Genomic DNA, 25,058 nt, shown 5'->3' on the forward strand with positions numbered 1-25,058 from the left:
TGTAGCCAACGCTCGCCTCCCTGGTCAGCTTTACTGTGTTCAGCCCCATTTTAAACGAGGTCCTTGAAGATTGCTGGCTATGAGCTAAAGAACAAGCTGGAAAATCCCGTATGAAGAGAAATGGGCATTGTACCCGTTCCAAAACGAAGGGCAACATGGTGGGTGGTTCATGAAAACTGCACTGACCACATAGGTCATCGGCCCGATACTGGTCCGAAGACATTCTTTAGACCTTTTCACTCTGAAGTCCATATATAATAAGTGCTAGTCAGACTCGAGCCCAAAATATTTTGACGATCGCAGAGTCGCAAACTTGCCCCTCAATCGAGGGATACAGATGAAAGCAAAATAAAGATGTTAGCTCGTAAAGGGGAAGAAGTGAGCATAAAATATTACATGTTTCTACGTTTTAGGAAGATAATATTAGAGAGAGACTTAGCCCTAGACTCCTGGGTGCGAAATCTTTCTTTCCTTGTAGTTTACAGAAATGGATGAAAAAATATTATGGAATCAATGTCTATACCAATCTATATTTGCATGTACCATTTGAGTAGAAAATTACCATACAAGAAATAGACTAAAAAGGAAAAGGTATTAAGTGAGAATATTTGCCGAGAATTTGAAGGCTGGAATGTAGTCCATAAAATAACTATGAGAATTCTGTTACGAGTGTTAATGGGAGAAGAACAGAATCTTATATTATCTTTATAATATCACCTAAAGGCATCATTCATCTTTTCATCTTCTTGAAGAATAGCAGAGATGAGGAGAAGAAAGGACTGCTCTCTTCTTTAGAAGTTTCGATGGCAGAAAACCTTGCGCCTCTTCAGGTAATTTGTCTACATATACACGCATACATTCAGTATTCGACTTGAGCTTTACAGGTCTTTTCTTCTCCCTCTCTGTTTTTTATTTTTTTTATTTTTTTTTCAGGCTTGTATTCTGAGAGTGGATGTCTGCCGTTGTTCCAAGTGTTCTACAAAAGTGAAGAAAAGGTTGCAAAAAATAAATGGTAAAAATAGTAATGGTATCGACTCTGCATCAATTTATGCCCTGTTTATATAACAAGAATTGATGAGATTTCTGATTTCGTTTATTATTTTGTTGCCTAGGAGTTAATTTCGTCGACATAAACACAAAAAAGGGATTGGTAATGGTTTCTGGCTTGGTAGATCCGTCAACACTCCAAAAGGCCATAGCAAAGACAGGGAGGAAAGCAGAGGTATTGGCATATGAAAAGGATCCCATACAAGCCAAAAGGAAACTTGATCAGTTCATTAGGAACATGCAGAAAGAGCATAACATTCGTGAAGAGGAGAATTGTTGCTGCTGTAAGGAGCCTAAGGGTGATGAAAAACCTGTAGCTAAGGTGCATGAGCATGAGGCGATTTCTTTGCCTTCTCAGCCATACTATGGAATGGGAAGTAATACGGCACCTCCTGCTTGGTATGGGCAGAGAAGTGATGATCCAATATTTTACGGTGCTGGTTACCATGCGTTGCCACCTAGGTATCCAACTCCAATGGCGCCATACAATTACACGGGGAGACGATATGGCTATCACGGCCATCGGCCACCCATTTATGCCACGTTGCCACTTCAGCCAGCGCTCCCTCCTCCTGCTCCGATTCATGCCAGGTTGCCGCTGCAGCAAACACTCCCCCCTCCTCCACCACCTCGGCCACAAATTCCCATGTCAAATCTCCATGCTGTTTACGGCGGGCAAAAAGATGTGCCATCAGGCAACTCCATCTATCATGCTTTCAGCGATGATAACGCTGCAGCTTGCAGCATAATGTGAGCTTGTTGCTGCATTAATGTGATTATATATTGAAATAACGCCCATTATTTAACCAAATCGTGTACCCTTGTAGCACCGTTATTGATGAATCCCACCGCCAAGTATTATTGAAATAACGTCCATTGTTGACCGTACATGTAATATCTTTTTTCATTTTCCATAAAAACATTTTCATCATTTTATGTGGGCTAGAAGCTAAGCTCCGTATCGAGATTCATGACTGTATCCACTAATTAAAATCATGATGGCGGACACTGCTTATATCTTTGCTCTTGCTGATTAGTTTTTTCTTCTTTCTTCCTGGCAATTCGTGGACAAATAGAAATTGAAAAATATATAAAAAAAAAAATCTTGTTGCAATCAGAGTTTGGTATGACAAACTCGAGATAAAAAAAAATAATAATAACAAAACAATTAAAAAATAGAGAGTAAATTTGATATAAAATTACAAAATAATAAAATTATATAAAAAACTCTAAATCAATCTAAACTAGCATAATATATGTGTGACCCGAACGGTTATAGAAAGCAAAACAGGAGTATAAAAATATTTAATATTTAATATTTAAAGCAGGGTTCAGCTCAGATGATGCCCGCCATAATTAACAGTCACCAGTTACTATTGTTACAGTCCAAACCAAGCCTGATTTGTTCTCCCTTGCAGGTTGGGATGGCAGTTAATGGTGACATTGCAAGCAGCCAGCTTGTAAACGAATCACCATTTGAATCTTGAATCGATCAAATCAAAAGGTTTTGGAGACCAAAACAAATAGTCAGCAATTTGCTTGCAAACAAATCAAAGAAACTCAACTATCTGAAATGGGTTATACAAACAGCCTTTGGAGAGGAGGGAGAAAGACGAGGAGGAAACTCGGTATTTTGTTTCACAAGCACACCACACGAAAATTTAACCTTAGAAATGGTCGCGCTTCTTCACACTAGGTCTGAATGAATTTTAGCAAAAAGCTTGGCAAATGCAGCGGCAAGCAATATGCTCACGCAAACAAAATAAAGTAGGGGCCACATAATCCAATATGTATCAAGTTATTAGTTTCATGAGCTTGAGCTATGAATTGTAGTTATCAAGGCCCAAGTCCCTCAAAGCATCAGTGGCAGCATCCTTGCAGGTTTCGTGGTTTGCCTTTGCCCTTCTTATAATTTTCTCGATGCCATGACTAAGAAGAAGAGTTCTGTAAAGTGGCAAAAACTTAATCAAATGTGAGACGGTGCCACAATTTAGTATAGTAGTCCTACATTTGGGGCTATGCCAGAGAAGCAGCATGAAAAAAGAAAAGGAAATTAAAGCCTGCCTGATGATGTGCCACGAGACAAAAAGATAGTGTGGAGAAAAAGACTTGCCTGTTCTCTGGGTTCCTCGCAACAAGATTACGTATCATTAGACAGGAACTCCTCTGTAATTGTTGCACATTAGAAAACTTCTCCATGGCTTGGATGGCAAGGTCTCCAGCTCCAGCTTCCATAGCACGGGCTGCAGTATCTGGAGATCTTAAACAGAGCACCGTAAAGATGGACATGACCTGAAAATAGTGGAAATTTAATTAAAGAAAGCAAGACAGCTCATAAATGCAAATAACCGTATCATAACCACAATGGCATGTAAAATTTCAAGGTGTCAATCCTTGAAATGCAGCTTGCAGTGAGCATTTCTTGGAACTTGAAATGAACCAAACCTTCCATGTGAACAGAAAAATATTCTATTTCTGGATTAATGGTTATGCACATTCAATAGTATACAAAATCACTTCTTACCTCTTGCAGAACAGAAGGGTCATCAGAAAATCTGGCTGAGAGTTGGATTAACTTATTCATACCCTCCTTCTCTACAATTGCACTTTTATTTGAGTCACTTCCTGCCAACTAATCAAATAAAATTCTGTAAAAAAATCCAAAACCATAAACTATGAGCCAGAATCTCCTTGTACCTTGGATAACAAAGAACAGCAAGCTCTAGCTACAATTTTGTTGCCACGTTCACCACTGTCATCAATACATTTGAAAATGACATCAATGCCACCACTTTCAGCAATGGATTTACATATTTCATCCTGCAAATCAGAAGAAAATGAGGAAGAAAAAACTCAGACTTCAACAAAGAAAGACCGTATTTCATATCCAGCATGCAACATCATAGTACTCTTACGTCCAAGACTCTACAATTTAGGAAGTTCCTGAACATCTAATAGAGAGTATGGCTAGACAGATATAGTGGACGAAATAGATTCATGTAACCCAAACATGATGGGCATGTGGTGCATGAATAAAAGGTGATTTTCCGACAACTTAAGTTCAAGCACAATATAATCACAATTCACAACGGCAATACATTTAAACCGCAAAAATCAAATGATTAAGGCAACAGGGTTTTGACATCACATCAGATGCAAGTGAGCTTACATTAACAGCAACAGCCTTTAAAGCGATACTTGCTGAAACTAAACTGGGTGAGGTAAGCCCTGACCGTAGTGATTCCACAAGAGCTCTTGCAATACCAATTTTGGCAAATCTTCGTGCATAACCATAAACCTGGAGTTTAAATGCATGTCAGTTGCTTTGGTAAAGACATTTTCCATCAACATGTACATAAATATTTGGATGCGAAACCATGCATTGCTGACAACACAACCTTAGTGCCCATCCTCGCAACGCACATGCAAGTTGATTGATTAAACTGAGATTTGTGATGAAATATTTACTCACTTGGGATGCCACAACACGATTATCATCAGGTGTCAAAAGAACACGTATAGAATCATATAAACCTTGGATGTTGCCTTCACTCTGTCTATTCAGTACTTCCAAAATAAGCTCATCGATTTTCAATTCAATCAACAACTCTTTCACGACCTCATTGCCAGTTGCTGCTGCGGCAACAACAGCAAACCCAGTATTCAATACTTCTAAACTTTCACTTCCATCCTTTAAAATGCCAACCACCATCTTCGGTCCATCACTAGACCGAAACATTTCAGTACTTTGAACATCTGCAAATTACAAGGACACAAACATTAGAAAAACCCACCAAAAACAAATAAATATAGGATCAAGTCATGATCTTTTTCCTCTGAAAGTAAACATTGAAGATTCAATGAAACTAAAACTATATAGCAGAAATATAAACAAAACAAAATTCCCTTTCGGAAAAAAAATATTTTCTCATAAATTCACACTCCAAATTCTAAATCCATAAACCAACCATCTAAAAGAACAAAAAGCATTATCCTGTACAGATAAAAGCACTTACCATGAATTAACAATGCCAACGTTTTCAAAGCCGAAACGAGAACTTTCTCAGACACAAGAGGAATGCTAGAACAAATAGAACAGACCAACTCCAGCCCACCATTTCTAACACCAATTGCAACATTCCCAGATCCTTCGACACCAGTAAACAATCCAACCAACTCATCAAGCAACCCAACCATTTCATCCAAATCATCATCATCAAATCCCAGTTCCTTCAATCTCTCCAAACACTTAATCACTGGATTCTCCCTCACATTCCCCTCTCCTGGCACACAAGTCACAATACCTGAAACAAACCCATGATTTTGTTAATATTTGTTCTTCAAAGGGATAAAGAGGGAAATGTGGAAATGGGGTTCTTGATCCAGTTGTTACCTGAGAGATCAACGCCTTGAAGAGTAAGAGTTTGGATTGCATCTTCAAGGGCTTCAGTGGGATCTAAACCTAGATCTTCTATGTTCTCTTTTACAAGTTCATCAAAAGCTTCTTGTGAGATCGTACGGACATTCTTGCTTGGTGGCCCCATAAACGTTTCTTCTTCTTCAATTTTGTGTGGGTGAGGGAGGTACGGGTCAGTGAGGTCCGGAGCCAAAGGCAGTGTGCTTGCTCCTTGCAGTTGCAGGCTGGTTTTTTTTTAATAATTAACTTGCTGTTGTATTAAGCTTACGACTTGTAGTCTTGTGAATGATAATTTGTCTACGAGAATGAGTTGGCGGCATGTCGTTAGTTTTATCTTCTTCTTTTTTCTTATCTATTTTCAGGTGAAATTTAAAAATTAATTAATAAAACACCACTATCTACTCTAGAAAACATCGTAAACTTCAAGAAACCATGATCGATGAAACCATAAAGATTTTAAAATAAACCGAACTTCAAGATAATTTAATGGAGAATACAAGGATAGAACCCATTCTACAAATCAACTTGATCCAGTACTAATGAACTTGAAGTCGAAAGCTTTACATAAGATAGCTGCTCTGCTCAAAATACTAATTATGTTAGTTCTTATAATTCACGAGTGTCGTAAAATTTATGTGGAAACTATTTTCTACCACTTCTGTCTGATGTTCTATTGTTAAAGACCATCGTTCTAAAAGGATAAACAGTTTCAAGAGTCTCCAGATACTGACAATATCCTATACAGGATAGAATTTTTCATGATTTGAAGTACTGAGTGCTAGGCCAACAGATGCATGTCTGCCCTGTACTTACAGTAATTAACTTAACAGAATAGTAATGTTGCCACTGATTTGAAAACAGTTAGGGTAGCTAAGTCCGCATCGATGAGCTATTAGCAATTCCTAGGGTTTCATGCCCTCCATTGGAAAAATGTCACTACATCGGATCTCCACATGAGAACCCACGTTATAGATCCCTATAGGCTATACCCTAATCCACCAGCAAGAATCCATTTAGTGTCAGCAACTACACAATGACTCGGGATGTACATGCTTAGAATCTTGAGCCTTGGTAGGTTCTCTACATTCCCATCATCTCTCAGATCTCGCAAACATCCTTTGCTGGGAAACTTTTGTCCTCGTGAGCTCTTCTGATTCAGAAAAGTTAATCTAGTCCATGGAACATAAAATTTACTCAACTTAGACGATAGAATCCAGCACAAATCTTGACCAGGCTATTTACTGTGAAATGCTCTAAATTAAGTGCGTGCAGCTTCTTATCAAATGCTAGTTCATCAATTCCTGCATATTTCCAAAGGTTCTATTTTTCTAACAACTTTAAACTCTTACGCATAGTAATTAACCTGTCTACTGTAGATTTCCAATTTCAGAACCCAAAATGGAATGAGAAAAACGTAGTCAGAAAAAAATTCCACAAAACACACTTCCTTTCAGTTGTTGACAGAATATGTCAAAATTCATGAATAGCAACTGCTGAAACCTGGAAAAGAGCAGAAAAAAGTATTAAACTACTCATTACCTGCCATTAGCACACATGTTCTAGGAACACTTTCAATCCTGATTACACTACTGGACAGCAGATCTTCTTCTTTATTTCTTAATACTTGCCTGTACCCTGTCACAGCTACCTAGTACCTATTCTAGCCAACTTTCTATTCGTCACATGCTTCTTGTTCATTGTCATATCTGTTATTTGGAGAAGAGGGCGGCATATATAATCGAAGCCGGCCATCGTTTTTCTGGGCTTGGATACAAGGAAAGGAAGGAACCGCTTCCAAAGCTAGCCCGCCATCGTTTTTCTCTGCTTGAACACGAGGAAGGCAAGGAACTGCTTCCAAAATTAGCCTCCCACCTTCTCGGTGAGGAATCAGGCGGATACTACAGGGGTCGCTGATTGACCCCAGAAGAGGAGGGAAGTGGCCAGCACTTGGTGGGGAATGATTTTTGTACGCTACAGACGGATTACTTCTAGTTTTAGACATTCTCTCCTTACGCTCACGACTGACATTGTGGCTTTCACCCTCTTTACTCCAGCTTTCAGTGCTTTCAGTCCCTAAGATCTCAGTGCACATCTCTTTGCTCATTTCTGTTGGTGAGGAGTACCTGTTTATGTTACGTGCAGAAGAATCAGCATGGCATGATCTACAGGTTAGCTTGGACGAGAGGCACTTGCAGCTTGAAGGCTCAACAATGGAATACAAGTAACAGCAGCATTAGTATTAGCTAATAAACACCTGTGCTAAATAATAATGCATACGCGGAATTCAGTTGGTTGTTAGTTACAGAATTAGTTAGGGAGTTGTACAGTTAGTCGGAACAGTTAGTTAGTTAGTTAGTTACTGCTATACATAGCAGTTGTATTGGAAAGGTGGGAGGGGAGGCATGAAGAGATTACAGTTGATATGCAGAATTGTATTCTCTCTCTCTCTCTTCTTCTTCCTCTTCTTCTCATTCTCTCTTATTTCTTTTCTTCTTTATACCCTTCTTAATGTTTCTTTGTTTTGTTAAGGGAGACCTTAACAGTTTTCTACTGGAATTATTTCAAGAAAGAAAGAGGTAAAAGGGCGAGGAAGAAGTGAAAGGGGAGGGGGTGTTGCAGTCAAAGAGTACTTCTAAGGGGGAAGATGTAAATTTTGAGTTACCAGCTAAGTTTAATCTATTGAGAACTTACAAGTAAAAGAGTAATTAAGTAGGTGAAAATGATTAGATTCTCCAAGCAAATCTCGCAAAAAATTACTCTTCTTATGAATTCTAGTCCTTGCAGCAATGTAAACTGTATCTATTTATTTCCTAGATCTAATTCTTGTAGGTTTGTAGTTGTTTCTTTTTATGAATTCTAGTCCTTGCAACAATGAAAACTCTTAAGAATACAAAACACAGAAGGCTACGTAATAGAATCCCTGTTCTGCCTCATTTTCGGATCTCGCCATTTAACTGAAAAAGGGTTCAGCTCCAGGGACTGATCATTCTCAAGAAGTAGATGATGCCACCATAATTAACAATCACCAGTTGCTGCTGTGACAGTCCAAACTAGCATCAACAGCTCTCTTGAACCCCAGACTTTTAATCAAGCTAACAGAAGTCCAGCAATGGAGGAGGAATAGAAGGCATCGATTGCTAATAAGTCATGGGCCTTAAGTGCCTAAACCTGCTGCAGCTAATGTGATTGGTACCTGGTGGGTTTATGGCATCAAGAGACTTGCAGACGGTAGTGTATAGAGGTGCAAAGCAAGGTTAGTGGCCTGGAATTTTACGCAGCAACATGTCGTTGATTTTAATGAAACATTTAGTCCGGTCATTTTACGAACTATTCTTGCTCTTGCAGCCTCCCATGGTTGGTGTTTGCAACAATTAGATGTCTCTAATGTCTTTTTCTGGACGGCACATTCAGTGAAGAAGTGTAAAAGATCGGGCATGATTTCGTATGCACATTGCGCCCGTCTTTGTATCTGCCTAAACAAGCTCCACGAGTTTGGTTTCAACGACTCAGTTTCTTAACAGCATTGGTTTGGGTACCTCTTTGTTCATTTATCAGCACAAATCTGTGAGGATTTTCATGCTGATCTGTGTTTAATGATTTCTTAACCTCAGGCAATGATAAGCAGGCAATCACTGATGTTATTCAGGCTGTTGACAAAAGATTTGCTATCAGAGATTTGGGCTCTCTTCACTATTTTCTTGGCATGGCGTGCAGCACAACTCCAAGGGTGCTTTGCTTTCTCAACAAAGATACTTGACGGGCAGATTGCAGCAGCTCATGCCCACTCCAATGGTCTCTTATCCTCCATGGTCCAAAGAACAACGTTCGTCGTTAATACAGGAGCATTATGGATGCTTTGCAGTATGCCACTTTAACCAGACCAGATATTGCCATCTCAGTGAACAAATTCTGTCAGTTTCTTCAAGCACCAACTGACATTCAGTGGAAAGCTGTATAACGCCTGTTGCGATATGTCAAACACTCTTTCTTATGGTTTTCCCCGCCATCTCAGATTCAAGATTTCTCGGTTGCTGACCAGGCTAGGTATCCCGATGATCATGAATCTACAAGTGGTTAACTTATTCACCAAGGTAATAATTTGATGTCGTTTCTGCCGTAAAGCCATGAACAAATCAACTGAATCTGAGCATAGAGCTATTGCAAAAAGTACTAAATTTAAATAAATAAAAACATAGTTCACAAGAAGAATGGGCCTGGGATCTTTAGCTTGCTGGATTCGGCTCGGGTTGATGTAATGTAGTATCCTTAAACTGGTACAATAAATAAATAAATAAAGCCGTGTTTTCTTACACTAGTTTCCTTTGGATCCCAAGGACTTGCTGGATCAGACTAGCTTACAACAGCCTTCGCCAGGCTAAAGCCGTTCTATTTCTGATTTTGTAACTTTCGAATAGACGCGGTTACACAGAAACCCTAAACTCGCAATTTGCATTAACTCAAAACTCTGAGCAGGAAAGATTGGCAAAAACAGATGAATGAAGCTGGAGGGGTTTCTTAGAATTCAAGCAAGTCATAAGACCAATCAAATTAGCACCGTTTTATGTTCTTTTTGGAGAAAGCATCAGGCAAAAACCGTTAAAATCCCAAAAACTTCCAATACCATGCTCGTTTCACAAGGAACTTGCAGTCGACTACTTGGTATATGCTCTGTACACAAAAATAATCCTGTTCAAATATTTTACATTAGATTGTGTCGAGGAAACTGTTTTTGACCTCTCTTGACTCCATTTTTATCACTCATGTGTTGTTAATGACATCATTCCAAAGGAATACACAATTTCAACAGTTATCTCCAGTTATTTACAACATGCTATACTACTGTTGTGAACATATATATATGTATATATATAGTAGTTTTTTAATGACCTCAAGGGGCAGCAGCCAAATCTCTGAGACGCTGGTTGAGACGTCGTCTTCGAAATATGCCAGCTAAACGTAGGGTGACAGCAAGAAGCATAGACATATACTCAAACAGTCTCACAACTCCAATGCGTCCTGTAGAACAGGCATTGATCAAAGTCAAGAGGGTGACTAGAGAAAGGACAGCCAAACATCAAAGCCACCCAGCACAAGAACTACGTAATTAAAAACCATGTTCTTTTTAATACACAGTTTTTTAAGGTGTAGGGACCCAGTACAGGCACAAATTCGGATCATAATTTTGGAGCAAACATTAGCAATTGCATATTTGAAAAGAAATCAATTTATGGAAGACAAATGGGGCGAAATCATCTAGCATGCTAATATTTCCATATGAAAGTCTATGGGAGTGAATAACCTATTAATTTTTCGATTTTACAACTATTATGCAAAGAAACAAGCAATATGTTCCCAAGAAAGTAACTTACCTAACGGGATAAAGTCAAAGGGTGAGGATATATAGAGGATAGCCAAAAAAATCTGCGTACAGAAAATATAATACAGATTACCCAGAGAAAAAGCAATGAAGCCAGTCAAAATGAGTGTACCAAATCACTTTTGGTTTGCAAAACCCAAGCATCCATTAAGCGACCACAACTACACAATTGATTCAACATATAGAGATAGATCTTAGGAGTCTTGACTCCTCATGGTAGCAAAATAAGAAAAAGTTGCATTGTTTCTCTTCCACAGATCCACTGTGTTCCCTAATAAAATTTCTCAAACTTCAATGGATGACAGGTTATCACTGTGTGGAGTTGCTAATGCAACAGCACAAATCACTAGGCTATAAACCATGGTGATGCTCTGAAATGAGTATCCACAGCTTACTATGAAATGCTACTACATCACTTCAAAGTTCAATTTTACATGTTCCACTTGTCTATTGCCTTTCTTCGAGCCTACAGAATGAAATAACCACACTGGTAAAGCCAAAAGTTGCCAAACAACCAGGATGCACATCACAGAGCACCCTTCGCTACCACTAGCATTACTATGGCACTTCATTTCTTCAGCATTTCACTCGGTTTTGCTCTTGTATAGTGCTTCAACAAGGAAAAAACTACTTTTCGCTAATGCCTTAACTCTTAAACAAGATGATAGCGATGATAGTCTGACTTGTTAGTTATTCATACTTAATAGTGATGGTTTCAAATTCCAGAAATCCAAAAGGATGTCAGCAGGATATTAGCAAGAATAGTAAGGAAGATCTGGTAAAACACAATCTTATTGTCTTGCTCACAAAAGATGTCAAATTTCATGCACAAAAACTGCTGGAAGGGGGTAGCAAAAATGAGTTATGTGTAAAGTGGACAAAAATGCTAACTCTTTTTGTGGCAAAAAAAAAAGTTTGTAGTTTAAAATTAAAACTGAAAGGAAGATACAATTCTCAATGACTGTAGAATGAACTTACTGCAAACATGCGCATGAAATAACTGTAGAATGAACTTACTGCAAACATGCGCATGAGCTTTTCATAAAGGAAGAAATTGTGTCCATCAGGATCCATCATTTCTTCAAGCATTCTCTTAAAGAGAAATGGCACCACATGCACTTTCTGCAAAAAGAATTCTCAGATGTTTCAGAAAAAGCATGTTCAAAATCAAACATGCAGATTATACAATGACTTTCTCCAGAAACATATAAAAGAAAATGGAGTGGTTTTGTAACTATACATGATTCAAACATAATGAAACAATGAATGGCAAAGCAAATAAGCATTCTTGCAGCTAACAATTCCACCGGCTGTTGTTTTCCAATTTCATCTCTATGTCCTGTTTCCCAGGTTTTCATGTCAGCCATGTGGAAAAAAATGGCCCATTTCAATGCAGTTAGATATTCCCTGAGAATGTCTAAGTTGGTACAAAATAAGAACAAACACCTCCACACGTATCAAACTCAAATTACTTCATAAAGGAATCTTATTCGAGAAAAGCTGGAAATAAGAACAACAAAGGTAAGGTTGGCAAAACAACATGTAGAACATATAAACAAACAGTAATCCAGCATCCCATGTAGCATAAGTTATCAGAATGGCAGTAGCTATACAAGTCAGCGGAAACCTGAACTAACAACAAACCATCATATTTACCACAAGATCAATCGAAGTATCACCGTCAAATTTAGCCAGGTAACGACTAACAAACAACACTAAACAAGACCCCCCAAGGTGATTATTAGATAGACTCACCCGAGCTAGACCTCGCACACCTCCGACAAAAACATGGTTATACCTCCGAACATCTTCCAGAACTTTGACAACTTCCTGCCCTTGCTGACCATGTAATGATGCCTCTGGCGTCAAATTGCTGATTCTTGAAGAGCACATTGGACACTTGCAACGGCTAGACGGCCCAGAATACTTCCAGTACTGAAGAATGCAACTACCTGATCAACAACATTAGCCCAAAAACATCATCACCTAAGTGCCGGCCGATTCAAGATTTTTTCTTCTCTCTCTCTAAATCCGCGAAACACGAGATATTAATCCAGGATTAAATGCCATAAACCAAAAAATTCCGAATTAATAAATTTGAAACCCTAACAAAAGAAAGAGAGAAATACCACAATACCAGTGACCGCAGCTAGCTTTGCAAGGAACATCGAAGGTGCCGAAGCAAATAGGGCAGCAATCATCAAGAGGAGGACCTTCGCGATCCATATAGCTAGGGTTTTTCAAAACCACCGCCGTTTTACTTTCTTCTTCCGCTTCTTGTTCAATCGCATTGTTGTCGTTTTGGGGCGTTTGTTGTCGATCAGGAGAAATGACAGGTGTTGCGTTTCGCGCACTCATGCTTCTTCCTTGTTACAGCATTTTTATTTTGTCTCCATTTTCATCTCTTTTTAAAAGGAAGATTTGTTCTTGTCGCTTTCTTCTCTCTCTCGGTTTCCCCGAGAAATTACCAGGAAGCTCAAATGTTGTGTTCCCGGCTTTGCAGCTTACCTTAGCTTAGCTGCTTTCCTTCGGCATTAGCCCGGACACTTGACGGGCCTTTAGGCCCATTTTATATTGGGCCAGAAAAAAGTCCACAACTGTTCAATATAGTTGATTATTATTATTATTATTATTATTATTATTATTATATAGGCGAACTTGTGTCCTCGATTGCCAAGCATTGGACCAGTAATAATTCGTTAATGGAAACAAATATGAAAAAATAAAAATAAGATTAAATTTGGATTATGAGCAATATGGTGAATAAACAAGGACGCCCTCCAAGAACATGATTCTGAATTGAGCCAAGCATGGATTATGATCCCTTCCCTTTAGTACAAAAAGTAGGAATAAGTTACAATAAATCCGAGAGGAGTGAGGACAAAGTAAGCAAAACTAAATCTTTTCGGTGTACCAAGCGACTGTCGCAATATTCATCATTGTCCTTTTTTTTATTTAAAACTCATAAATTTCATATTTAAAAAAAAAAAAAAAAAAAACCCACTGGCGGCCATGCGTGTGATTCACTAGATTAATGTTGGGTTTCCCTGTTTCGGTGCCCACGACGAAACATCGGCATGACAAAGAACTTCATGGTGCCATTGTTACAGTGGAAGCGAGCTCCTCCGCCGCCCATCACCAAACCCTTTGTGACTTGTGAGCAATCAACACGGCTGTGCTCGCGTTGCATTTTAAAATGGAGTATCATTGTATTAAGTGAAATTAAACTAACCTAGAGTGTCATAAATGGACCATTTCTGAGAGCCCAATCGGCATAACTGACACCAAGTATCCAATTCTGAGATCCACCTGCAACAATCTTGTTGGGTGTATCTGTACTGTTTTGGCGACGAGGACGGCGCCTGTAGCTCCAATCGGTGCTGTTAAAACTATATTGCCATTGCCTGCATGGAGGCACTATGCATAAGGATGAGTGCTTGTGAACATGTTATGCAAGTCAGCTTCTTCCTACTCAAGAGCAACATGAGAAGGTGTGGATTTTAAAGTAGAATCAATGTCAAAAATAAATTAGCGAATATTAACACAAATACTAATAGAATGTTTTTATTATATATTATAATTAACTTTACCAATAAAATTTTTTATTCATATATTTATTAGTAAATACAAATAAATTTTTTTGTTGATATATACCTATGAAATTGCAATGATAAATAAAAAAAATCAAATAAAAAATCAAATAATATAATAATATGTAATTTTTATCGATAGAATTAAACTAATGGTAAAGTATATCCTTAAATATGTTAATGAAAAAAAACCTCTCAAAATATACCAATAGAATTACAAATGGTATTACAATGACATTAAAAAAAAAAAAAACAAAGTGTATAGTGACATGGTATTTTTACCATCTCTTAAAAATCTTTTTAAATATAGGTGTTGATATGAGCTTATTTCCTTTACCCCTTGAAAATTCTGTAAATATTAGAGTTGATAAGGATTTGTTTCCCTCAACTTCTTAAAATTTTTTCAAGTATAGACATTTATATGGTAATTTTTCAAAATACAAACTTTACCCATTGAGTTTCTCATAACCATTTAGACATTTTTAAAGTAGATGTTCTTTCTTTATGAGTTTCTCCACTTTTTAAGTTTTTTTTCTTGGTATAAATTTCTTTATGGTTTCACCTCACTCTTTTTGAAATATTTTTAAATATGAGTTCTTTTACAGTTCATCTTTACAATCTTTTTTTTCAAATATGGTGCATATTCCTACATATAAACTTTCCAATATATTATCTAAGGTTTCACTCATTTTCTTATATATAGAAAACTTGACTAATTCATTATATTAAGTATTTTTACAAGTCTTTATATGTAAATATCACAAAAACTTATAGAGCTATTAATAAACCCAAAGTTACTAAGCCTAAAATACCCTTTAAAGGCTTTAAAATCATTATTTTAAGCAATGTATTAAAGTCCAACTCTCATAGCCCCATCTTAGAAGAAGAGCTCAATGTCATAAGCTCAACCTTGAAAAATAGCTCGAATCTCATGGGCTCAGTCTAAGAAAGAATTCAAACCCTCGTAGTTTTAAAAAAGAACCTAGTGTCATAGGCTTGACCTAGAAAAAAAGCCTAGTACTTATGAGCTTAGCCTTGAGAAAAAGATCAGCGTTCATGAACTTAATGTAAAAGAAAATCACAGTCCCTAAGAGTTCAACTATATTTTAGATTTTATTTTCTTTATATTTTTTGGTGTATAAAAGTCCTCTAATGACCTATTATATTTTTATTAATATTAATGTTGTATAAAGGATAATTTGTAAAATTTCTCTAAAAACCCACCATATTTTTATCGGCATTAATATTTGTATAAGAAATATTTATCATTCAATAATACATGTCAGGAATATTTTTTCTCTTTAAAACTATAAGAGAAACATTATATTTTAGCCCATTCTCTCTTTAAAGAAACAAAAGTTATTGGCTATAAATACATAGCAACGAGTCCTTTAAAAATCATGTTTTTTATTTTTATTTTTTATTATGTATTTTTTTCAGTCTCTTTTAAAATACTATTATATTTTCTCTAAAAAAATACTTCATCATTAAAGAATCTTTAAATTCATTATTTTTTCAAACAAAAAACACCATCCACCGTCAAATTGCAAGAACAATGAGATTAACATACCATCCAACACGTAAATTTTATTCCCATGCTAATTAAATTTTGTAGCACATCATTTCTTTTTGAAAATATATCATGCTTAACCATGCATAAACATTATTGTGTACATGGGGATCATTTTATTAAACTCATCAACCCATATAATTAACGTAGTTTCAATGATTTAATCCGACAAAAAACTGCTTCCATGATTTTCAATGAGACCACCACCTAGAAGGGAATCTCTCTGCCATCACTGAATCCAGTGCTGCTGTTGTTCTTCAAATGCGAGTCTCGTCAGCACGTTAAAATAATGCATTCATTATGCAATATCCTCACCCCCTCCGCCGTAGAACAACCCACCTCTAAATATATATTTCGAGGAGGCATCGCCAGAGCATGCATGGCCAGGCGTCTACAATAATATTAGGTGCCTCTTTAATTATTATCCTTATTATTTTGATTCAGATACTTTATACATAAATATTTATAAAATTCAGATTTATAATTTCTAAAAAATAAATTTAAATATAGATGACTCTGTTATTATGATCTGGCGAGTGGGTGCGGCATTGACCTCTGCACGCAGACAAAATGGGGGTTTATATAATCAAGCACAGCCCAAGTCGTCGATCAATTTATAGCTGAATTGCTGCACAAAAATAATAAAGGGTGATATGGTCCCAGAATGCCTGGACAAGGGAGGGAGAGCAGGTGCTGTGTGCAGGCAGAGGCGATGCCATTTGCCTCTGCTGCGAGTTCTTTTTTAAAGTTTTGGTGTCTTTAGGAGAGGAAGTTTCTTTAAGCTTTTTCTAGAACTCGGTCATAAAGCAAGAAACAAATCTATTCCATTGTGTTTTTTTTATCTGCCAGCTTGTATCTTCACCTAAAGTTGAACTATCACTTTCTACTTCCTGTCGGGATTGAATTAGAATAATTAAGATTCAATTGTAACATAGATCCAGTAATTTAACAAATTTAGAAGGCGCTAAGAGTGTGGTGTATATTGTTTGATTTTTTAAATGTTTTTTTTAAAATATATATCGAATTAGTGTTTTTTTTTTTAAATTATTCCGGACCGTACACGGAATTGATTTTAGGAAGAATCCTTTAATTTGCTATCCCTCTTTCGAAGATTGCGAGTAGGATTTAAATTCATTATTGTCGTTAGCATTTAATAAGTTTTGCTATTGTATTACATATTAAAATTAAATTTAGTTTACATTCACAATAACAACGTTTAATTTTATTTTATTGGCTCACTTGTAACTTTACAAATTATTTATTTATTTATTTGATATTATTATTTTAAAAATAATTTAACATAATTCACTCGAGACAATATAAAAACATATTTTTAATAACTTATTTTTTTTTCCATTTCATGTAAAGAGATAGTATTGTCTCTACTAGTTTTATTATACGAGTCATTGCACATATTAAGGAATAGTTTTTTTAACACTTGTGAAATTTAATTTAATTTTACACGTGATTTGAATTCAATTAATAGTTTATTATAATTTTTATTTTTTAAAATAAAATATTAAATCTTATAATTGAATTTAAATGTACTATATGTAATATTTATAGAGTTGAATTCAATTAGCGATCTTGACTGTTTTGCTCTTAATTTAGAATTACAAGTTATATATGAATAATTTGTTTATATATATATATATATAATTGGACTTTCAATTATCCATATTAGGCATCAAATAAAATAGAGAGCAGTGCTTTGAAACACATGAAACCATGATGGTGCCATCTGTCATGCCTTGAGCAAAGCATCCACTATTCTCCATTTTCCCAATGGAGAAAAATTGCTTTCATTAAATACATGAGAATTTACCTATTAAATACAGTGTAAATAAATGTTGGAAAAATCATTTTATTAAGTAGGAGAAGGTAGCATAGATGCACAATTAAAGTGAATAAAAGTTTTTTGTGGAAGAAAAAAATATTTTCAATATTAAAATTAAAAAGAATTGATCTGTAATCTTTTATATTCTTTATGATTTATTTTTATCTAGTTTTTTATGATTTGAATTTCATTTAAAATTCAAATAAATACTCTTATAAGGGTTTTAAGTACAATAAAATAATTAATTTAACTCTTAAAATTAAATTTAATTTCAAATACTATAAACAATATTAAAAAAGGTGATTTAAAATATGATAATAATTATTTTTTAAAAATACATCAAAATAATACATATGTATGTATATTTAAATTATTTTTAATAATAATATGTAAAAATGATTTAAAAATATAAAAAGATCTTTAAAAAAAAAAAAACAAAATTTCAAAAGCGTTTCTAAACTATTTGAAATAGTTATTCAGCATTCTATTTTCATTTTCAAAATAAAATAAAATAAAATATCCCTCGTTTGGCTCGGATCTGATTGGAAAGAAACAAGAAGAAAAGTTCATGTGGATGCCATGTCAGGTAGTAAAGAGTGTTCAGTACAGCTCAGCATCCCTAGCTTCCTATTGCCCTCGGCACACCTACCAACAAATCCAGCCTTCCCCACCCCCCACTCAAACTCCAATAAAAACACCCACCAAATCATCCATTCACTTCCTTCCCTCCTCCAAGCTCCACCATCAACGCAATGCCGTAGCCCCCACCCTGCCACCACCACCACCACCCCCGCCTCCTCCTAATGGGAACTTGCACTTCGAAACCTCCGAAGCCCAACCCCTATGCCCCATCAGACACCGACCCTCCACCCCAACTCCCATTCCAAACCCCATCACAGCATGACCTGCCCAACACCCAAGCTCAAACCCCAAAATCCCCAGTCACACCCTTCCCGACCTCCAAAGCCTCCCCCTTTTTCCCTTTCTACACTCCTAGCCCTTTCAAAAAGACACCTTTCAAATCAAGCACTTCTACTCCTCTTCGCTTTTTCAAGAAATCCTTTGCTCCTCCCTCGCCCGCGAAGCACATTAAAGCTGTGCTTCGCAGGCAAAACAAGAAGAAGGAAAAAAGTGGGGCAGAACTGAATGCCGAAGAGGACGATGATAATGAAGAGGCAGTGGAGTTAGATAAAAGGTTTGGTTTTTCGAAAGAGTTTACTAGTAGATTGGAAGTTGGAGAGGAAGTGGGGAGAGGACATTTTGGCTATACTTGTTCTGCTAAGTTCAAGAAAGGTGAAAGGAAAGGCCAGCAAGTTGCTGTTAAAGTCATACCCAAATCAAAGGTTGGCACCTTAACTTAAGGCTTTTGTGTTTTTATTCGTTAATCTGGTGGATCTTCTTGTTTGTTAAATTGATTGTGCATGTGGGCTTTTTTTTTTTTGAAATAGTAGTTTTTTAGTGTCGAAGTTGATTTGCAGGTCGTTTTAGATTTTGGGTTCATTTTTAAGTTATTTTGCTAGTTTTGAAGTTCCAATCTCGAATCTTTGGCTACTTTTGTTTAATTTTGTTTTTCTGTGGTTTTCTGTTGTCTTTTCTCTTTTCTTTTCGGTTTAAGTTAAAAAGGAAAGATAAAATAACCTGAATTTGGACGGATTAAAGAATCATAATGACGAAGATATTGCTTGTGATCTTCTGTAGGTGGGATGGGGATTTTGAATGTAATATTAAATGGACGCGATTTGTATGATTGGAATTTTGAGAGTGATAGGCATAATTGATCAATTTGTTTATTCATTGTTTTGGTCAATGGTACTGTGTTCTGCACTTCTTATTGAGGGTATTCTAGGTTCGTAAAGTAACTATTTGGGCCCATAAGTGCGATTATTCTTCAGCAATCTTTTTGTGAGTGGTTGTCAGCAAAGCGCGTGAGATGATGTTAATGCTCCTAAGACAAAAAATTAGGAAACAAATGAGGGTAACTAGGAGTGTGGTTAAGCACTTTTGGAGTGTCAATATCATCTCCCGCAAAGTGCCTGTAGTCTAAAAAAGAACTGGAACAACTTTTGAATTTTCCTCCATATGTTCAGATTATGCTTTTTAGATATCTTATCTTATATTTTACTATAGCTGCTATAATTTAGTAAAAACAGTGAAATATCAAATTATGCAAATTGCTCAAATATTATGACGGTATCTAATTGCTGAGAAGGATCACTGTCTCAATTGGGGTCTTCATTTATTTTTTTCAAAATAACATCTTGCTTGTTTTGGTGTTAGAATCCTGAATCTTCCGGTTCTTGTGGTTAATTTTATTCATGTTTTTTATTTGTTTTTAAGAAACTGGATAAGCAACTACAATTTGGAAAAAAATAAAATAGAGAGGGATAACAGCAGATGGTACTGCTCGGAATCTTTATAGAGGGGAAATATTGGATGTAATTTTAGATGGATGTGCATATTGGAGTATAATAAGCCAAAAAAGTTAGCCATTTGTTTTTTGTTGTTTCAGTCAATTTGAAGAGGTCCGAGTCTCTTCTCTTATGTATGGTTTGTTACTGTGTTGAGCACTTCTTAAATTTTCTTGACATGTTAAGTTACAATTTGATGACATCCATTCGTTGACAGTTGCTACAAGTTTGAGAGCAGATAGTTCAATTGTTGTGACTGGACCTAAATGATGAAAAGTTTCATTATCTCAACCGGGGTCTTCACTTTGACCTACATTAAAATTGATGACCTACACAGGCGGTGAACTTCTGCTCACCACCTTCTTACTCTCATGAGCATACTGGAATGGGAAAAGATTGTAGTTGATCATTCTCCACTATTGATGCCAAACACATTGTTTGGATTGTAAATTCTCCATCAGACAACTAACTCATCAATTTACAGTATTTCTCTTCCAAAAAAGAGATACTAAATTGCCTATTGGGCTTATTTTGTGACTTCTCTATTTCTGTGCCCAATCCACTAGGTTTCCTGCAGTTACACAATTTCCTTCAAACATGAAATTATGAAACCTGTGTGGCGATTGTAAACTTGACTTGGAAGACTGGTAGGAATTTATACGTCACCCTGTCTGGCTTTTGTGGTGGTTAGTATCCCACCAGTGGTTCAAAATGACTAAGCCTGTATTTATTAATATGTTCATTTAAACCTCTTAGAAAGTAGTTGTAGTGTTTTAGAAAATAAAAATCATTTCAATATGGGAGTTTAAGGTATCTGAATTGACATGGTGAGTCCTTTTGATATTGCTCATTTATGTTTAATTATTACTGCATATCATCTCATGTTGATCACTTCAATGCTGTCAGATGACAACAGCTATTGCAGTTGAGGATGTAAGAAGGGAGGTCAGGATATTGAAGGACTTGACAGGACATAACAATTTAGTGCACTTCTATGATGCATTTGAAGATCTTGACAACGTCTATATAGTGATGGAGTAAGTGGAAAATACAAAGCAACTTAAACTTAAAATCATGTGTTGTTTTTCTTCTATAAACATATTGATAACTAATTGTGGTGCAGCATGCATCTCCTGGACAATTTTTCTGAGGACCATTAAGATTTTCTAGTTTAGTCAAAACATTGTTTTGTGATCAAATGATGATATGCTTATTCGTATGTTTAGTTTATGACAAACATGGATATGTATAAGAACAAATCAATAAGAAAATTGCTTGCTGCATGCGTGAATTCCTTAAGAGATCTTTGACCTCCTGAAAGTTGATTACTGGATATGGATATTTCAGGCTATGCGAAGGAGGGGAGCTCCTAGATAGAATACTTTCAAGGTGATTCTTCTAGCAGAGGATAAATCAAAATCTGAATTGTGCATTTATGTTTTCCTATGTTCCTCATTGCAGCTTCTAACTAAGTACTCTGATATCGTTTTAGGGGTGGGAAATACTCAGAAGACGATGCGAAGGCTGTTATGGTGCAGATACTAAATGTTGTTGCATTTTGTCATCTACAGGGTGTTGTGCACCGAGATCTCAAACCAGAGGTGGAACATACCTGTTCCCTCTTCATCTCTTTTCTTTTTAGTGTGAGAATCATATGAATGCAGAAAATATGTTTACCCCTTCAAACACAATGGTCATAGGAAATTCAGATGTGGATAGTCAATTTTTTTATGATTTTTCTGGAATGTAAAGTGACCTGATGAGGTGATGTTTGAAAATGGAGGAATGTGCTAGGTTGTCTCCTTTGCTTCATCTAGTTCCGAAGAAGAATGATGCATTACAGACAAATTGCACTGTTTTCCAAGCATGCAAATGCTGTTTCTTCATGCTTGCATTGTTAAACAAAGCATCACCTCACTCTCATGGGCTAAACATGTGGGCTATGTCCATGGGCTAGGTTTTGGGGTTCCCCACTTGCATCATACTTATAAAGTTAAACAAAGAAAAAGTAAACACAACTGGCGCATGTCATTTCCTATGTGAGATCATTTTGCTTGCCATCTCATATCTTTTCTAAGAATATATTGCATGATTGCTTTGTGTCCTCGTTATCTATTTTCCTCTTTCATAATTTAAGTTCATCCATTCACTTGGTCAGAACTTTCTATATACTTCTAAGGAGGAGAACGCTCAGCTGAAAGTTATAGACTTTGGCTTATCAGATTTTGCCAGACCAGGTTTTTTACTTGCCTGGATCTCGTCCTACTTGACCTTGGGTGTTTGAGTGGGTGTTTAATGCCCTTGGTGTTTTGCAGATGAAAGACTTAATGACATTGTGGGAAGCGCATACTATGTGGCACCTGAAGTTCTACATAGATCCTATAGCACTGAGGCTGATGTATGGAGTATAGGTGTGATAGCTTTCATTCTTTTGTGTGGTAGTCGTCCATTCTGGGCCCGGACCGAGTCTGGAATTTTTCAGGCAGTCTTGAAAGCTGATCCCAGTTTCGATGAAGCACCTTGGCCCACTTTATCTCTAGAATCTAAAGACTTTGTTAAACGCCTATTAAACAAGGATCCAAGGAAACGAATTACTGCTGCTCAGGCTTTGAGTTAGTACTTCGCTTACTCTCTTGTAGTTCAGTCTTTACCTCTTCATTAGGAGCCATGCTTCATTATCTTTTGTTTGCAGGTCATCCTTGGATCCGGAATTATAATGATGTAAAAGTACCTCTTGATATTATGATATTCAGGCATATGAAGGCATACATGCGGTCATCATCTCTGCGTAAGGCTGCTTTAAGGGTGTGTATTCATTTATGTGGCAAAATAACCAAAGAAAGTCTATAACTTGTACCCGTTGGTAGTACACATCTCATAGTCTTTAAGCCATAGTGTGTTTTGTAATTTGTGTCTTTAGCTTGTAAATAATGTAAGATCCACTTTTCCTCTATGTCTTCTCTTTAATATTGACTCCACATTCAATCTTATTGAGGCTTTTGTTCAAATGAAGTTCCAGTAAAACCACAGCAGACTATCTTGATTTCAAGTTCTCTTGCAATAAAAAACGGTAAGCTTTGTCACTTACCCTCTAATTAACCTAGAACCCTCTTTTTTGGCATTGTCTTGCAGGCATTGTCTAAGACATTGACAGCGGATGAACTATTTTATCTGAAGGAGCAGTTTGCTTTGCTAGAGCCAAAAAAAAGTGGCATCATAACTTTGGAAAACCTTAGGATGGTTGGTGTTCTCTTCTCTTTTATATCTGCGATGGCATGACCACATGACCTTATAGTGAAAAGCTTTGTGCCACTCGTTTTATATTCTGCAGGCCTTGATGAAAAATGCAACAAATGCAATGAAGGATTCTCGCGTCCCTGATTTTCTTGCCTCGGTATATGTCAGCATTTAGTTGTTGCTTACTTTAGATGATCACGTGCTTTTAGTTCGATGTACCCGGGCCTTAATTTTCATTTCATGACAGCTAAATCCACTTCAATACAGAAGGATGGATTTCGAAGAATTCTGTGCAGCTGCATTGAATGTTCATCAGCTGGAGACACTAGATCAATGGAAACATCTAGCCCGTTCTGCATATGAGCTTTTTGAGAAGGATGGAAACAGAGCAATTGTAATTGAGGAGCTTGCTTCAGTAAGTTGGAATTCTAACATGTTTGGGAAGGCCTGATGATTCATGATATATTTATTACTACTGCCTGCTTTGAGCACCAAACTAAAACCTCAACAAACTTGATATCTCATGAGCTTATACTGACATCTTAAACTTTAGCTTTTAAAATGTCTAAAATGTGATCAGTAAATGGTTAGTGATGGTCAAATGCGGATAACCTATCTAGAGACTGGCCTTTGAAGTATTAATGAATGATGGCTGTTCTTGTGTAAGTAGTCTCTAGTACTTGAATAGGAACAAGAAGAAATTAAAGGGTTAAGTAGGGTACGCTCGCCTTGTTCTCCCTCCCCCTCCTCTATTAGTCGCATTTAGTTTGCTTAAATGCCATCTTTTTCATGTCTTTGTAGCTCACGTCAAACTGTGTGCATTGCATGGTATACCAGCATTTTAGGAGGATTCAAAATTGGATTTTTTAACTGCAAGGTTATCTGCGCTAGTAAATTTACCCTGTGGACTCTGGGAAGGGACAAGCCTACCGAGATGTGTATCTATGTTTTCACTAACAGTCTGACAAAACACTAGCACTTCTGCAGTAATTTTGGGATGCAACTAGACATTTCACCGTGCTAAGCTTTCACAAATTGTTGTTTCAGGAACTTGGGCTTGGCCCCTCCATCCCAGTTCATGCCGTTCTCAATGACTGGATAAGACATACTGATGGGAAGCTAAGCTTCCACGGGTTTGTCAAGTTGTTGCATGGCACATCAAGCCGAACCATTGCTAAGGCACAATAAAGAGCTACTATATCTATGTTCTGTTGGATGTGCTGCTTATTCTTTGCTTCTAGGGCAAAAAAGAACAAAGAAAAAAAGTGTGGTGTAAAATCTAAGATGCTCACATTAGTAGCTGAAGATCTGGAGCTTCGTTGAGCATACCTATTAGAGCATCGCTCCCCTTATGTTACCAGCCTTAACCCTCATGTCATCTCTGAGGCGTCTGAGCCATTCCGAATGTGAGTGACCATGAAGATCACTGCTATCGTTGTGTAAAGATATATTTCAGGTTTTTTCCAAACAGGCAAGGAAATTTTCTTGTTCCCACTATGGATGCTTCACACATATCAAATGTTGTTCCTAATCATTGTTCTTAATTAATACATGGTTGTTTTGTTTAGCTTTCAA

At 36.7% G+C, this 25,058-nt stretch overlaps 3 protein-coding genes across 4 annotated transcripts; 2 read left to right on the forward strand and 1 right to left on the reverse strand.

Moving 5' to 3' along the window:
- The first annotated feature begins 37 nt into the window (after positions 1–37).
- Positions 38–2,088, forward strand: LOC105108552 (uncharacterized). The gene is made up of 3 exons (XM_011002897.1): positions 38–830; positions 934–1,012; positions 1,113–2,088. Exons 1-3 carry the CDS (start codon positions 804–806, stop codon positions 1,799–1,801), a joined length of 795 nt encoding a protein of 264 aa, XP_011001199.1. The 5' UTR covers positions 38–803; the 3' UTR covers positions 1,802–2,088.
- Positions 2,089–2,472: 384 nt separating this feature from the next.
- On the reverse strand, positions 2,473–13,357 carry LOC105108554 (armadillo repeat-containing protein 6-like). 2 transcript variants are annotated; one of them, XM_011002898.1, is made up of 13 exons: positions 12,971–13,357; positions 12,597–12,793; positions 11,859–11,963; positions 10,834–10,885; positions 10,382–10,480; positions 5,441–5,602; positions 5,064–5,351; positions 4,520–4,803; positions 4,217–4,345; positions 3,745–3,867; positions 3,572–3,679; positions 3,161–3,339; positions 2,475–2,991 (listed from the first exon to the last, which is right to left on the reverse strand). In XM_011002898.1, exons 1-13 carry the CDS (start codon positions 13,197–13,199, stop codon positions 2,868–2,870), a joined length of 2,079 nt encoding a protein of 692 aa, XP_011001200.1. In that variant the 5' UTR covers positions 13,200–13,357; the 3' UTR covers positions 2,475–2,867. The 2 variants fall into 2 exon arrangements, 1 of the variants encoding a protein (XP_011001200.1); XR_839079.1 differs by lacking the exons at positions 10,382–10,480; positions 10,834–10,885; positions 11,859–11,963; positions 12,597–12,793; positions 12,971–13,357 and having other exon boundaries at positions 2,473–2,720; positions 2,756–2,991; positions 5,441–5,724.
- A 5,103-nt stretch (positions 13,358–18,460) lies between these two features.
- Positions 18,461–25,058, forward strand: LOC105108555 (CDPK-related kinase 5-like). Its single transcript, XM_011002899.1, has 11 exons — positions 18,461–19,181; positions 21,153–21,283; positions 21,594–21,635; positions 21,739–21,847; positions 22,405–22,483; positions 22,562–22,858; positions 22,939–23,051; positions 23,379–23,486; positions 23,578–23,640; positions 23,731–23,898; positions 24,531–25,058. The coding sequence occupies exons 1-11, from the start codon at positions 18,642–18,644 to the stop codon at positions 24,669–24,671; spliced, it is 1,791 nt and encodes a 596-aa protein (XP_011001201.1). The 5' UTR covers positions 18,461–18,641; the 3' UTR covers positions 24,672–25,058.

The sequence above is a fragment of the Populus euphratica genome, unplaced genomic scaffold (assembly GCF_000495115.2).
Source record: "Populus euphratica unplaced genomic scaffold, PopEup_1.0 scaffold192.1, whole genome shotgun sequence".
In the NCBI taxonomy this organism is placed as follows: Eukaryota; Viridiplantae; Streptophyta; class Magnoliopsida; order Malpighiales; family Salicaceae; genus Populus; species Populus euphratica.

What these genes read in the sequence shown, in the direction of transcription:
- LOC105108554 (XM_011002898.1), bottom strand. Translation starts at nt 13,199, where the DNA reads ATGAGTGCGCGAAACGCAACACCTGTCATTTCTCCTGATCGACAACAA. An exon ending in AGCTCATGCGCATGTTTGCA is followed by an intron (nt 10,886 to 11,858) that starts GTAAGTTCATTC and finishes TTCTGTACGCAG; the next exon opens with ATTTTTTTGGCTATCCTCTA. An exon ending in TCAAGGCGTTGATCTCTCAG is followed by an intron (nt 5,352 to 5,440) that starts GTAACAACTGGA and finishes GGTTTGTTTCAG; the next exon opens with GTATTGTGACTTGTGTGCCA.
- LOC105108555 (XM_011002899.1), top strand. Translation starts at nt 18,642, where the DNA reads ATGGGAACTTGCACTTCGAAACCTCCGAAGCCCAACCCCTATGCCCCA. An exon ending in AAGTCATACCCAAATCAAAG is followed by an intron (nt 19,182 to 21,152) that starts GTTGGCACCTTA and finishes CAATGCTGTCAG; the next exon opens with ATGACAACAGCTATTGCAGT. An exon ending in TACTGCTGCTCAGGCTTTGA is followed by an intron (nt 22,859 to 22,938) that starts GTTAGTACTTCG and finishes TTTTGTTTGCAG; the next exon opens with GTCATCCTTGGATCCGGAAT.
- LOC105108552 (XM_011002897.1), top strand. Translation starts at nt 804, where the DNA reads ATGGCAGAAAACCTTGCGCCTCTTCAG. An exon ending in AAAACCTTGCGCCTCTTCAG is followed by an intron (nt 831 to 933) that starts GTAATTTGTCTA and finishes TTTTTTTTTCAG; the next exon opens with GCTTGTATTCTGAGAGTGGA. An exon ending in AAGGTTGCAAAAAATAAATG is followed by an intron (nt 1,013 to 1,112) that starts GTAAAAATAGTA and finishes TTTGTTGCCTAG; the next exon opens with GAGTTAATTTCGTCGACATA.